The 15204-nt window shown below is 58.5% G+C and overlaps 1 protein-coding gene across 12 annotated transcripts in view; it reads right to left on the bottom strand.

Annotated features, from left to right (window-relative positions):
• The window catches only part of MTA1 (metastasis associated 1), a 53331-nt gene extending 43290 nt beyond the window's left edge, over positions 1-10041 (bottom strand). For 7 of the 12 annotated variants that reach the window (XM_034938302.3, XM_063596423.1, XM_063596424.1 and 4 more), the window contains exon 1: positions 9911-10041. In XM_034938302.3, coding sequence (XP_034794193.1) covers positions 9911-9971 — 61 coding nt within the window. In that variant the 5' untranslated portion in view covers positions 9972-10041. Of the gene's footprint in view, positions 1-9268; positions 9505-9910 lie in introns of those variants that run through there. The other 5 variants (XM_055098092.3, XM_055098093.3, XM_063596422.1 and 2 more) reach the window with 3 other exon arrangements.
• Positions 10042-15204: the final 5163 nt, after the last annotated feature.

Raw genomic sequence — 15204 nt, 5'->3', positions numbered from 1 at the left:
AGTGCTACTCCAGTGAACACAAGCCTGGTAAGACAGCTGAACGGCCTTAGTACTGATAGAGAGAAAGCTGAAGTGGCCGGGATGGGAAATCAAAGCAGACACATTCCCCGAAGCCAGAGCCCCAGCCTGAGCGAGGCCCTAACTCCCTTCAGTTCTACGAAGGCTGAGGGAGGTGAGGAGGCTGCAGAAGAAAAATCTGAAGCTAGCAGAAGTTGGCTCATGAAGTTCAAGGAAAGAAGCCATTTCTACCACATAAAAGTGCAAGGTGAGGCTGGGCACAATGGCTCATGCCTGTAATCCCAGCATTTTGGGAGTCAAGGCAGGAGGATCACTTGAGGCCAGGGGTTTGAGACTAGTGTGGGCAACATAGTGAGACTCCATCTCTACAAAAATAAATAAAACTAGCCAGGCATGGTGGCGTATGCCTGTAGTCCTAGCTACTCGGGAGGCTGAAGTGGGGAGGATCACTTGAGCCCAAGAGACTGAGGCTACATACAGTGAGCCAAGATCATACCACTGCACTCCAGCCTGGGCAACAGAGCAAGATGCTGTCTCAAAAAAAGAAAAAAAGAAACACTTCTTTTTGGTTTCTGTAGAAATTAACAAGCCAATTCTAAACTCTGTAAGGGAAAGCCAAGTAACCAGAACAGGCTAAACAATTTTGAAAATGAGGAACAAAGTTCAAGGATTCCTACTACTTGATTTCAAGAATTACTATAAGGCTGGGCATGGTGGCTCACTCCTGTTACCTCAGCACTATGGGAGTCCGAAGTGGGAAGATCGCTTGAGCCCAGGAGTTCGAGACCAGCCTAGACAACATAATGAAAAACTTAGCTGGGTGTGGTGGTGCACACCTGTGGTCCCGGCTGTTCAGGAGGCTGAGGTGGAAGGATCACTTGAGCCTGGGAGGTGGAGGCTGCAGTGAGTCATGGCTGTACCACTGCACTCCAACCTGGGTGACAGACTGAGACCTTATTTCAAAAAAAAAGAAAGACGCCAGACTCAAAAGCCCACATGCTGTGCAATTCCACTTCTACCACATTCTGGACAAGGCAAAACAGCAGGAACAGAAAATAGGTCAGTGTTGCTGGGAGCTGGGGGAGAAGAGGGGGCTGACTACAGAAGGTCACAAGAGAAGCATGTCAGGTGTGGAAGAGCTGCAGCGACCACACAGCTGTGCATGAGTGGAAAACCACAGGCCCCTACACATAAGTGGGTTTGCCATGTGAAACGTGTATCTCAATAAACCTAACTTTTTTTTTTTTTTTTTTTTTGAGAGAGTCTCACTCTGTTGCCCAGGCTGGGGTACAGTGGTGCGATCTCCACTCACTGCAACCTCTGCCTCCTGCACGCAAGTGATTCTCATGCCTCGGCCTCCCAAGTAGCTAGGATTACAGGCACGCACCACCACGCCTGGCTTTTTTTGTATTTTTAGTAGAGATGGGGTTTTGCTGTGTGGTCAGGTTGGTCTCAAACTCCTGAGCTCAAGTGATCTGCCCACCTCAGCCTCCCAAAGTGTTGGGATTACAGGTGTGAGCCACCATGCCCGGCCTAAACCTTACTTTAAGTTAAAAAAATATACACGTACCCAGAGTCAATTCTCATTGTTCGCAGTAATTACGTTCCATAAAGTCACCACTAATACTGAACACCGTACCTCTGTTCCTACAGGAAATACAGGGTCAGGTTCCTACGAGCCTCTGGTCACAACATTTTCAGCAACCAATCAATACACAACAGCCTTATTTTACGTTTCTGTCAAAGAACTTTATAATTATTATTGTTCTCCGACACTGAACTCACGTGGGGCAGAGCCTGTCCAACACACGTTCTCTCCATGGGACCCATCCCAGCCTGCCTGTGTCCAGGGACACTCAACAGCACTGCGGCACCTCCCCCAGGGGCATCTAAAAAGCAAAATCACCAAGAGCCCCCAAATGCAAGAAGCATGGCCCTCAATAGATGGAGAAAGGACAATTTGCTTCCAACATGGGAGCAGTGGCAGAGGGCAGGGTGCCTCGCTCACCCCAGCAGACACCCAAGCACCACGCAACTTGGGCTTTTAGCAGCCTGTGCGTGCCCGCAAATGACTGGGAAAGTGACATAAGTGTGAATTTTGGGGTTACACGTAAGTTTTAACAAATAGGGGATGGGGCCACAGAAGAATTGGGGGAGAACAGACACAACCCCCAAGATCATTGAGCAACAAGAGCTGCGCGGCAGGGCGGTGCCCGTGGTCCCTGCCTGTCCGGGACCCTCCAGGGCACAGCCCACTCTCCTGAGCTCACCCACAGCCAGGTCTGCCATGGTCAGAGACAGGAGACCAGGGAGCACAGAGAGGAACTTTGTCTTTTCCCTTTTGGGAACAGAGTCAAGAGAAACAGCAACAGTGGTCAGGAAAGCCCCCAGCACCCCTGCTCCAGGAGCCGGGTCTCCATGTGACAACGTCCCAAATGCTGCAGGGGTGTCCTGTATTTTTATCTGCAAAACCTGGGCACTGCTGCAAGCCTCGCGCCCGGCCCATCCTTGGGGCCATCCTCCTCCGTTGCTGTCCCCACAAAGTCCAAGAAGGATCGGAGACCAGAGCCCCAGCATCCGAGGTGCATCCGGCAGTCAGGGATGGGGACAGCGGCCCCCAGGGGATGCAGACAGACGTTCCCTCATGCAAGTGGCCAGGTGGCCCAGGCACTGTGTCTCCTGGAGGAATAGGACAGAACACGCCCCTCCCTCAGAACTGCCCTAGCCCAGCCCAGAGAACGCCACACCTCAGGGCCAGCCCCCACGTGCGCTGCACCCTTGCTGTCCTCTGAAGGCAGGGGATGAGCCAGGGCAGAATCAGGTGTGCCCATACCTGACTCCACCGCTGACCAACTGCACAGGCCTTGAGGCTCTTTTTTTTTTTTTTTTTTGTGAGACGAAGTCTTGCTCTGTCACCCAGGCTGGAGTGCAGTGGCGTGATCTTGGCTCACTGCAACATCCATGGGCTCGTTTTTAAGGTATGCTTGGTACCAGGAGCCGCTGCCGCTGCCCTGGTTTCCTCCCCTGTGACGACGCTGCTGTGAGGACAGCCTGGCAGGGCACGGACGGGAAGGGACGCGTGGGCCCCTCCATGCCCCAGGGGTCCCCCAACCGCACAGATCTGCAGACCCTCCTCCTAACGGCACCCACAGAGCTCAGGCCCTGACCGTGGAAGGGCTCTGGGGGCAGGCGGGCACTCGAGTTCCTCAGGCCACCGGGCAGAGAAAGCAGCAAAGCCCACGCCAGGCCGGATCACGGGGCTGCAGTGCTGAGGCCCGCCCCGGGGAGGCTGCCGGGCGGCTCTGAGGAGTGGTCACCTCAGACCCCTCAGGTGCGCTGCATGGCCCAGGCGGGAGCAGCCTAGAGGGTGGTGCAAAGCCCATAGAAGCAAGCCTTGGGGCCTGGCCTTGGGGGTGCGGGGGGCACATTGGTGGGGCGGGTGGGGTATAGGGGCGAGGTGCTGGGTGGCCTTACACTATGAGGGTGGCCCCAGCCTCCCTGGGCTTGGCTCCATCACCACCAAGATCCCCCAGTCCGCACACTCAGACATGAGCCCACCGGGACAGGAATGGAGCAGGCCAGCTGGGGTGGGGGTGGGGGTGGGGACACCAGCAACACGAGAGCCCCGGAAAGCAGTGAGCCCAGGTAGCACACGAGGAAAGACATTTGGAGAATATTAAATGCTCTGCCGGGCATGGTAGTTCACAGCCTTGCAACCCCAGTGGCACTTTGGGAGCCCAAGGCAAGAGGATCGCTTGAGCACAGGAGTTCGAGACCAGCCTGGGCAACATAGTGAGACTCCGCCTCTATAAAAAATCTTAAAATTAGCTGGGTATGGTGGTGTGCACCTGTGGCCTCAGCTACTCAGGAAGCTGAGGCGGGAGGATCGCCTGAGCCTGTGGGGTGGAGGCTGCAGTAGCTGTGATGGTGCCACTGCACTCCAGCCTGGGCAACAGGAGACCCTGTCTCAAAAAAAACATAATTACACGCTCCCAAGACAGCCTGCTGGAGTCTAAGGTAGGGTCTAAGCTGCCCCCCAACCAGGTCTCAGGGGGGGCTCCTCTTGGGGAAGGGGGGCCACCCTCCCTAGCAGGACTCAGCCCATAATCTGGCAAGAGCACTCCAAGTTCAGCAGGAGGAGGAAGGAGGCCCTGCAGCCAGTGCTCCCCCAAGCCGCCTCCCGGGTACCTGGCCAGGCACACGGCACCTCCTCTGGCATCCCGGCCTCACCTGCTGACCAGCGTCCAGATGCGCAGCTGGGGACCCACCTCTAGGTAGGATGCCTGCAGGGCCACTGCAGCAGTTTTGACACTCAGAACCCACACACACGGGCGGGAACGGCACTGCCAGGGCGGGTCGGGCGCGAGGGATGTGCTTCATTGGACCATATATTCCAACATCTCTCACTGACAGCTACTTTTTTATTATTCTGAGAGCTCAACGGTCAAATTCTCCACTCAGAACAATATGGGGCCAGGCACAGTGGCTCACACCTGTAATCCCAGCACTTTGGGAGGCCGAGGCGGGTGGATCACTTGAGGTCAGAAGTTCGAGACCAGCCTGGCCTAGATGGTGAAACCCTGTCTCTACTAAAAACACAAAAACTAGCCAGGTGTGGTGGTGCACACCTGTAATCCCAGCTACTCAGGGGGCTGAGGCAGGCAAATCACGAGAACCCAGGAGGCGGAGGTTGCAGTGAGCCACGATTGTGCCACTGCACTCCAGCCTGGGTGACAGAGTGAGACTGTCTCAAAAAAAAAAAAAAAAAAAGCCAGATGCAGTGGCTCACGCCTGTAATCCCAATACTTTGAGAGGCTGAGGCGGGTGGATCACAAGGTCAGGAGATCGAGACCATACTGGCTAACACAGTGAAACCCCATCTCTACTAAAAAAAAAAAAAATACAAAACATTAGCCAGGCATGGTGGCGGGCGCCTGTAGTCCCAGCTACTTGGGAGGCTGAGGCAGGAGAATGGTGTGAACCCGGGAGGCGGACTTGCAGTGAGCCCAGATTGCGCTACTGCACTCCAGCCTGGGGGACACAGTGAGACTCCGTCTCAAAAAAACAAAAACGATATGGAAGGCCAAAACTAGGCAGCAAGCCCACCCTGGAGCAAGCCAGGAGTGCTCAGTGGCTGAGGCAGGAGAAGCTCAGTGGCCCATCCTGCCTGGGGAGTGAGCCAGGGCTGCCAACGGCGCAGTGCTGAGGCCAATCCTCACAGGCCAAGTGGGACAGCCCCATGCCATCCCCTCCAGGACATCACACCTGGGCCCCCGCCACTTCTACCACTCCCGCTCCTGGTGCTCACAGGACGGCCGTGTCTCCAGGGCTCTTCCCTGCCTTCTTGGAAAAAGATGGGTGCGACCCCAAAAGTCGGCCCATGGAGCAGCAAGTGCCTAGGGACACGGTGCACTCAGCACTCCAGGGTAGGGCGCTGGCTGCAGCCCTCTACAAATCTGACATTTTTTTTAAGTTTACTTTTTTTCCCCACTGGCAAGTATGTAGAGCAATAAAGTTTAAACTTCAAAAAAACACTAGAATAAAAATACAAAAGCAACATTTCTAAGAGCGCGCCAGAGCGCAGATGATGGCACATGCCAAGCCCAGTGAAGACCAGCAGCATGGACAGGGTGCTTCCGCCCAGGCTGCGCCAGAGACCGGGGCAGAGCCCGCGGCCCTGCAGGGGCAGGGGCTTTCTGGCATCCTTTCAAACTACATTAAATTTTTTTTTTTTTTTGATACGGAGTCTCACTCTGTCACCCAGCCTCAACTTTTATTAAAATTAAAACAAAAAGGCCGGGCATGAGCTCACGCCTGTAATCCCAGCACTTTCGGAGGCCGAGGCGGGTGGATCACTTGAGGTCAGGAGTTCCAGACCAGCCTGACCAACATGGAGAAAACCCGTCTCTACTAAAAATGTAAAACTTAACCAGGCCTGGTGGCGCCTGGCTAGTCCCAGCTACTTGGGAGGCTGAGGCAGGAAATCACTTGAGCCGGGGAGGCGGAGGTTGCAGTGAGCCGAAATCGCGCCTCTGCACTCCAGCCTGGGCCACAGAGCAAGACTCCATCTCAAAAAAAAAAAAAAAAAAAAAAAAAAAAATTAAACAAAAAAAATCCAAAAGATGGGGTGTTAACCTCTTACAATGAAAAACAGAAACACCCAAGGCAAAATGGTAATGGCCTGTCCACTGAAAAGCAGAAGCCCCACATGAGCAAGCTGCAGGCGGCTGGCAGGCACCGATTCCTGCTGTCCTGTTTTGGATGCTATCTAACATCTTCATGTTCAACCCAGAGAAGAAACATCCCGCCATCGCCCTGGGGCCCTCTCATCCCACAGCAGGTTTCGAGCCTTCCCCAGCCCTCAGGATGGACAACCCTTGAGAAGCAGAGGTCAGGGAACCCTGACCCCGCCACCCTTGCCCAGGCCATCCGCTGCCCTCACAGGCACAGACAGAAGGCCTCTGTCCGTGGCCAGGGCACTCCATGGGGAAGAAACAGGCCCTGTTCCCTCCCTGCTCACCACTTCACCCAGCTCAGCTGGCACAAAAATACTGCCACCACACCTTCACCCTGCCTAGCCCGACCTGGCAGGGCCTCGGAGCAGCCTGCCAGCTAAAATACGGGTTGCCCAGATAACTGTGAATGTCAGATAAGAATCTTCTGGGACAAGTATGTCCCATGCCATATTTGGGACATACTTACACTAATAAATTTCTGTTTATCTGAAACTCAAATTTGCCTGGGCGTCCTGTACTTTTCTTAACTAAATTTGGTGCCTCTACACACAAGGTCCCTGGGGTGGGGGGGCACAGGAGCAAGCCCCTTCCCAGGCTGGGTCCCTGCCGGCATCTCCCACAGGCCACCACTGGCCACCCAGATGGAGCCCGTGCCAGGCAGCCGGCGACAGACGGACAAAGGCTGCTCAGGAGACACTGCACACCTTCCTCTTTCTTGTCTGGGGGCTCAAGAATCCAGACGCCCACCTCCCCGAGCGAGCACCAAGACAGGAAGCCAACCTGCAATGCCCAGCCCACTGCGACCACAGGGCTCTGCCGGGGTCCTGCCGGAACCCAGGGTTCCGGTCCAGAAGCCAGGGATAAATGCCGCTTCTCCTATAGGGACCGTCAGAGTAGAGAGGGGGAGGCCTACAGTCTCACCTGCAGGGAGAGGAAGTCCTTGGGGCGGGCACGTGGGGGGCCTGACAGCCCCGAGCACACCCAGCCACAGTGACCACGGACTGCACACGCAGAAGCAGTCTGGATCCCACGCGTGGCTGTGCTGCCAGCAGACAGCACCCAACCTCCCATGCTCCTCATCACAGGAAAAGAGACCAGCAGCATCTCTGCCAGGCATGGTGGGCCCCTCCGCCACAGCCTAGGAGTCCAGGCCACCCACCCTCACAGCACTGGACTGCGTGGGTCAGTGAGGCCCTGGGACGGGCCTGTGGGCACAGGGGGACAGAGGGTTCGGGGAGGGCGGCGCAGCCCCACGAAGGGCTCCTCCCAAGCCTGTGCGGGGCCCAGGGGAGCTGCACCTCCGGGATGGGACAAGGCAGGGTCCTGGCTTTCATCAGCCACAGCACAGCTGCCACAGGGCACAAAAGGATGGCTGAGAGACGAGGTCCTCACCCACACCATGGGGAAACTGAGGCATGGGAAGGTTGGAGGGGGGGCAGCCAGGCTGGCGCCAAGATCACAGGCAGGCAGGCCTGAAGGCCGAGCAATGCAGCCACTAGGAAGGCATGAGTTGGGGTCGGGGTGTCCCCAGCCCTAGAGCCCAAAGCTGCCACCACTCCCCACCCCCAACATGGGTGGGGGCAGGGAGAGCTCTTCTTGGGACCAATCCCAAAACCATGCGCAGTGGGCCCGGCTGGAGCCCAGGCAGCAGGCATCCTCTCTGCCAGGGTGAGAAACTGGGCCCTCATGTCAGGCTGGAAGGGGGGTTTCCAGGTGGGGAGAAAGAACAGGAAGGAACAGGCCCCTCCCTCGAGGGACCCCGCACCCAGGCTGCTCCCTGAGCGTGGGGTGGGCTCAGCCCACCTGGGTCCACACAGGGACCTGGCAAAGCTGTATGAGGCTGTGGGAGGGGGCTGCCGCTGGATGGGGTACAGGCCCACCGCCCCTCTGAGAGGACAGGGGAGGCCCAGAGCTGCTGATGCGGACTGACCGCCCATCTCACAGACGGGATGTAGGGGGCTCCCACCGTCCCCAAGGTCACAGGACTGGCCGGCGAGACCACACGGCGTCCAAGGCAGCAGAAGCCACGCTCGAGAGACACAGAGTGTTCTGGGCACTCGGGGTCAGGGGCATGGGGATCAGGCCAGAGCGGGAGTGACCCCAGCTCCCTCCAGCAGCGCAGGCTGCAGGTGGGAGAGGTAATGAGCACCTGCCCGAGAGGGTCACAGGCAGGGAGGGGTCTCAGAGTCCTGAGGAGGGAGGCGCTGATGGAATGATGGAATGCGCACGACCCCCCACCTTCCTGTGAAAGACCCCACGGAGTCCCAGGCACACGAAGGAGGGCAAGGCTCAAAGCTGCAGGCCCGGGGGGCCCGAGCAACAGGAGGCTGGGCCCACGGAGGAAGCCCCTGCCCAGGAGGCCCTCCGGCCTCTCCCCAACCTTTGCAAAGCGCCTCCCGAATGGGCTGAGGTGAGCGAGGCAGGGAAAAGTTTGGGGGGACTTAGAGGCGTGCTCGGGATGCTCGCTCCCTGCTGAAGACCCCCTGAGGGATCCCTGCTGGGGGAAGCCCCGGGGCCAGGCTGCAGGAGGGCTCTAGGGAGGAACGTGGCCCCTCACCGGGGCTCCCCATCCCCAGAGGGGATGCACCGGAGTCCCAGCACAGGGCCGCGGGCCGGGGGAGACCCCACAGCCCCAAAACTCCTGCTCCCAGACCGGCAGCCGGCGCCTCCCAAGGCCACGTGCTCCCGCTGGGGGCTCCCGGCCCCGGACCCCCGGATGTCCCCAGCCTCCCGCGCCCCCCCGCCACCCCCGCGGCCGCCCCCTCGGCCCCAACAGGTGGGCCGCCCCCCACCCCCGGGCCGCCGAGCCCCGCCCGCCCCCGATGGGGCCGACCCGCGGGGCCATTTTGGGTTGGGGTGAGCACGGCGGGGGGCGGTTCGGGAAGGAGCCGGGGGCCGCGAGGGCGGGCGGGGGGCGCGGGGCCTGCGGGGCAGAGGGGCGGGGGAGGCGGCAGCGGCGGCGGGTGGGGGCTGCGGGCGGGTCGGGGCCGGGCATAAAGGCGGCGCGGCCTTACCTCCGACCCTGTACATGTTGGCGGCCATGTCCGGGCCGGCGGCGGCGGAGGGGCCCGGGGCGGGCGCGGCGCTCGGCGCGGGCGGCCGGGAAAATGGAGGCGCGATGGCGGGGGCGGGGGGCGCCGCAGGCGTTTAAAGGGGCCGCGCTGCTGCCGCCGCCGCCGCCGCCGCCGCCGAGGCCGCCGAGGCCGCGCAGGGACGGGAGGGCCGCGGCGCGGGCGGGAGAGGAAGAGGAGGAGCGGCCGCGGGCGGCGGGGAGGGGCCTCGGGCGCCGCCGCCCACCGCACGGGCCGTTACCGACCCCGCGCCGCCCGCGGCCCGCGCGCCCCTTCCCGGGCAGTTCCTCTCGGCGCCCCCGAGTCCTCCCCGCGCGCCGCTTCCCGGGTGGGCCCTTCCACCAGAACCCCCTGGTAGATCCTCCCCTGGTGCCCTGGGGGTAGAGGGGAGATCCTCCACAAGGGTCATTTCCCTGGTGATCCCTCCCTGTGCCCCACAGGTGAGTCCTGCCGTAGCTCTCCAGGGGTTCCTCCTGATGCTGGGGTCCTCCGGCATTCCTCCCTGAGCCCCCCAAGGGCCCTGAAGCTCAGCGGCCCAGCCCTGGCCTCGGGGTCCCCACCCCACACCTCCCTTCCAGGCCTAACCTTTGCCCCCGACACCAGGCAGGGCGTGTCCTTGGCCTTCGCCGCCCAGCCCGCGTGGCATCTCTGGACAGGTGGCCGTGCGCGCCTTGGTGTGGGCAGGCTCCGTAGCCGGCAAAGCCTCCCTGAACCGTGACCTGGTGAGAAGGCCACAGAGGAGGTGCCTGTGCCCAGAGGCCACCTCCAAAGACCCCACCTGAGGCTGGAACCCAGCGCCTGCTGACCCCGCCAGCCCCAACAGGGCTGGAGTCCAGGAGCGGCCGTGCTCTTTCCGCAGTGAGGCAGCTGCCTTCTCTTCCCACCACCTGTCAGGATGCCTTCCCGTGTGTGCTTGTGCACAGGTCTAAGGAGAGGAGAGTCCAGTGACCCAGACGCCCCAGCCAGGAAGAGCATGAGGTGGGAAGGGGGCTTCCCAGATGGAGAGAAACAGATGGTCCCAGGGTGGCTTGGAGACAGGTGCAACATCAGTGTTGGGGGAGGTGAGCAAAAGGAGCTGTCTCGGGGTTCCAGGCTGCTGATGTGAGCAGCACCGTGGGTCTCTGCCCTGCCTGCTCAGATGCTGGAGGGAGCTGACATCTACTTGGGACATCCCTCCCTGTAGGACATGGAGCGGAGCGTTCAGGGCTATCAGGAGGGAGCCCCGTGGCCACGGTGCAAGATCTAGGCAGGTGGGACAGACATGGTCAGGATGCTGGGGACACAGCATGGGGAATCCAGCACACAGGACACCATCCAGGTGGGTAGGAAACAGCGTGTGCTGGGAGGAAAGCCAGGTGGGGGTCCCAAGGAGAGCGGTGGCCGCAATGTCATGGCTGCAGGGCAGACCAGAAAGGAAAGCCCCACCAGGGTTAGCATGGGGCCAGGAACCCGAGCTGCAGGGCGGTGCTGTCTCTGGGGAGAGAGGGCTATGGGTCCCAGGACACATCCTGCGGGCTGGGCTGCAGGGAACAGGAGCTGGCTTGCTGGTGATTGGGAGGGAAGAGCAGCCAGCCAGCGGCCAGGTGCAGGAGAGGGGCAATGACAGACAGGCAGCGTCTCTCCAGAAGGAAGGTGGGGCTGCTGGCCTCCCCTGTCCTACAGCCCCAGCCTACCTCTGTCTCCTCAGCAGGAAAGCAAAGCTGCGGCCTGAGATCTCCTTCCACCAACTCCTGGCATGGCCAGAAAGTTAGCCAGAAACACCAGAAAGTGCCAGGCAGCTAGGAAGCATGGGGAGAGCCCCCCGAAGCTGCGTGTGTAGTGCCTGCTTCCGCTGCCATCCCAGAAATGGACGAACTTCTCCCTCAGAACCCAGCCACGCCACTGGGACACATCCTGACAGTGACACGCACACTCTCCCCTGGCCCCAGCCTGGAGAGGAGCCTCCTGAAGACACCAGCCTTTGCTCCTTCTCCCAGTGGGAGTGGAGAGAACTGACTGCTGGAGTGGAGACAGTCAAGGCTGTCCTGAGGGAGCACAGCACAGGGTCTGGTGTCCCAGGGAGGCAATCTGAAATTCAAGCCAGGCCTCCCCAGTGGAGAGGACACACCCCTCACCATGCAGAGTGACATTTAGTAAACTCTCAAAAGAGAGCACAGAGCCCCGCTCCTCCAGCCGACCCCTACTCTGCCTCCCAACTCCAGACCAGTGAAAAAGGTGGATTGCCCTTAAGCCAGCTCAGAGGCAAAGTCCAAAGACCTCAGGTGAGTCAAACAATAAAAACAAAGAATTAAGAAGAATCCAGCCGGGTGCAGTGGCTCACGCCTGTAATCCCAGCACTTTGGGAGGCTGAGGCGGGAGGATCACGAGCAGGAGATCGAGACCATCCTGGCTAACACGGTGAAACCCCGTCTCTACTAAAAATAGAAAAAATTAGCTGGGCGTGGTGGCGGGCGCCTGTAGTCCCAGCTACTCCGGAGGCTGAGGCAGAAGAATGGCGTGAACCCAGGAAGCGGAGCTTGCAGTGAGCCGAGATCGTGCCACTGCACTCCAGCCTGGGCGACAGAGCAAGACTCCGTCTCCAAAAAAAAAAAAAAAAAAAAAAAAAATCCATCCACTCCATCCACTTAGTAGCAGAGCGAATAGACATTCAGGAAAGAGCTTTCACGTCAGAAAGCACTACAGAAGTAGTGGCATATCCCCGGAGGCTGAGGTGGGAGCATTGCTGAGAGGTGGCACGTGACCACATCCATGTCATTCAACAACAGAAAAACAAGTCAGCGAGGGTGTGAGGGGCCGGTGAGAAACCCAGTATGGAAGAAAACACAACTGGGCTGAGCGTGGTGGCTCACGCCTGTAATCCCAGCACTTTGGGAGGCCAAGGCAGGAGGATCACCTGAGGTCAGGAGTTCAAGACCAGCCTGGTCAACATAGTGAAACCTCATCTCTACTAAAAATACAAAAAAATTAGCTGGGTGTGGTAGCGCGTGCCTGTAGTCCCAGCTACTCAGGAGGCTGAGGCAGGAGAATTGCATGAACCCAGGAGCCGAGACCACACCACTGCACTCCAGCCTGGGGGCGGCACAGTGAGACTCCGTCTCAAAGAAACAAAAATAAAAAATAAATAAATAAATAAGAAAACGCAACCAAAGAAACAGAAGAGGACTCCACAGGACTGCTTTCAGAGCTTCATAGCAGCATGAATTCAACAATCAGGAATTCAAATGCTTGACGACAAAACAGCAGGATGGGAGGAAGAGTTAAGAGCCAAGCAAACCGGAAGCACCAAAATCGCACCGTGGCTGGATTAAGTCAAAAACAGCAAAGGGCAGAATATCAAGTTACTTGGAGATGAAAGGCTTGAGATAATTTCAGAGCAAGACAAAGTGATTAACACAATAATTTACTCATTGATTATTTGTTTAACACCTACTTCAAGCTACAGGCCACTCTAGGCCTTGGAGGGTAAGGAAACAGCGCCTTTGCCCTCAGAGGGTTTGCAATCTAGCAGGGAGGGGAACATAATAAAGTGTATAAAACCAGGGCTCTGGCTCTGAAGTTCCAGCACTTTGGGCAGGTCACTTGAACCCAGGAGTTTGAGACCAGCCTGGGCAACATAGTGAAAACCCATCTCTACTGAAAAATATAAAAATTAGCGGGGCGTGGTGGTGCATGCCTGTAGTCCCTGCTACTTGAGAGGCTGAGGCAGGAGGATAGCTTAGGCCTGAGAGGCATAGTTCGCAGTGAGCCGAGATAGCACCTCTGCACTGCGGCGTGGGTGGCAGAGCAAGACCCTGTCTAACAACAACAACAAAAACTGAAGTCTAGCCAGTAAAGATGTAAATCAAAACAAAGACTTTCAGTGGGTCAAATACTGGCGGTGAGCCTTGATCTTCTGGTAAGAAATGCCCTGCCAGGGGATACGGAAATGTCAGTGCCAGTTCCTCACCATTCACAGGCAGAAGTCAGCCGGTGCCGCCTCAGCCGAACCGTGCTTTGCTGCTGGAAACCAAACACACTCATCTCTTGATGTTTTTGTAATTTCTAAAAATAATCGTAGAAGACTTTTTTTTTTTTTTTTTTTTTTGGAGACAGGGTCTCACTCTGTCACCCAGGCTCAAGTGCAGTGGGCCTATCTTGGCTCACTGCAGCCTCGACTTCCTGGGCTCAAGCGATCCTCCTACCTCAGCCTCCCAAGTAGCTGGGACTACAGGAGCGCACCACCACGCCCGGCTAATTTTTGTATCTTCAGTATGGATGGAGCTTCGCTATGTTGCCCAGGCTGTTCTCCAACTCCTGAGCTCAAGCGATCTGCCCGCCTAGGCTTCCCAAAGTGCCGGGATTACAGGCCTGAGCCACGGCGCCCGGCCATCGTAAGGAGACTTTTAAACTTGAGGTGAAGAAGCATTCATCTGCTTTTAGCAATTTTTTCTTTAAATATTTAAAAGTGTATAAGTAGCAACTCGACACGTATTTCTGTATTTCCATTACATCCTTTTATCTCCCCATATACATTTAGAAATATCTGGGATAACCTTCAGGTAATGTTAACAGCTGTTATTCCAGGGAGGACACTGGGCGCGTTTTTAAAGCTGTATTCGTTGCTGTATTAATAGCAAGCGGTGTTTCTGCAAAGCCAAGGAAGGCGTTTCTCCAGCGGGGCCGCGTCGGGCATTGTCTGGTGCGCCGGGGAAGGCCGCGAACTACATCTCCCAGGCGCCCCGCGCCCCGTTCCGCGCCCCGCGCCCCCGCCCGCGCGGCTCCTGCTGTGGTGCTGGAGCGTCCTCGGCTCGGTCCGGAGCCAGCCGGAGTCACAATTCGAATCGGGCGTGGGAAGCCCGGGGGACCACGCGGCCAACCCGGGGCGGACCTGCGCGCCGGAGACCGCGTCCCCGGGAGCCCCCAGACGCTACCCCGCGCGGCCGCTCGTGGCGCTGCGGAGGCCTGCGGGTGGGGAGGCGCAGTGGCGGCCGGGGCGACGGCCTAAGCACCATACTGCTGCTGCGAGGCTTCGGGGGATCCCCACTCCCCTCCCAGGATCCTTCCCACTCCCCTCCCAGGATCCTTCCCACTCCCCTCCCAGGATCCTTCCCACTCCCCTCCCAGGATCCTTCCCACTCCCCTCCCAGGATCCTTCCCACTCCCCTCCCAGGATCCTTCCCACTCCCCTCCCAGGATCCTTCCCACTCCCCTCCCAGGATCCTTCCCACTCCCGAGACTGCTTCTTCTGTCCCCTTGATTCCACGCGCCTCAGAGACCTTCCCTCTGCCGTCCCGCGAAGAGCGCGCCCCTCCCCTTGCAAGGTGGGCTTCACATGAGCTCCCGCCGCACGCACCCTCCTCTGCCCCCGGGTTTCCTGCCGGGCCCTCGTGGTTTGGGGCTGCCCATGCATTGCGGGATCCTGAGCAGCACAGCACCCCCGCCTTTACCCACCAGGTGCCGGCAGCCCCTGTGGAAGGCAGAATGCCCCTCTCACACATACTTGTGTACAAATCCCCAGAACCTCGGAGCAGGCTGGGTTAACTGGGTTAAGTGGCTGGGTTAAGTGGCAGGTTAGGAAGGGCGCTAACCAGTTCACCTGAAAGCAGGCAGGCGACCCTGGATCTTCCGGGTGGGCCCAGCGTAGCCACAAGGGTGTTTCAGGGTGCAGGAGGGAGGCAATGGAGAGGTGGGCAGAGAAGGGCAGGGCAGAGAGGGGCTTGGCCGCTCCGAAGGAGGCCACAACTACCAGCCAAGGAATGCAGGTGGCTTCTTGAGGCTAGAAAAAGGGAAACAGGGTCTCCCCTGGCGCCTCCAGAAGGAACAGAACTCTGCCAACCCCTCATTCTGAGCCCAAAGATACCCATTTTGAACTTCTACAAAACTTAGCTAATACATTTGTG

Source organism: Pan paniscus, chromosome 15, assembly GCF_029289425.2.
Source record: "Pan paniscus chromosome 15, NHGRI_mPanPan1-v2.0_pri, whole genome shotgun sequence".
Taxonomy (NCBI): Eukaryota; Metazoa; Chordata; class Mammalia; order Primates; family Hominidae; genus Pan; species Pan paniscus.
The sequence above is the reverse complement of the archived record's forward strand: the minus strand, read 5'-3'. Positions and strand labels throughout refer to the sequence as shown.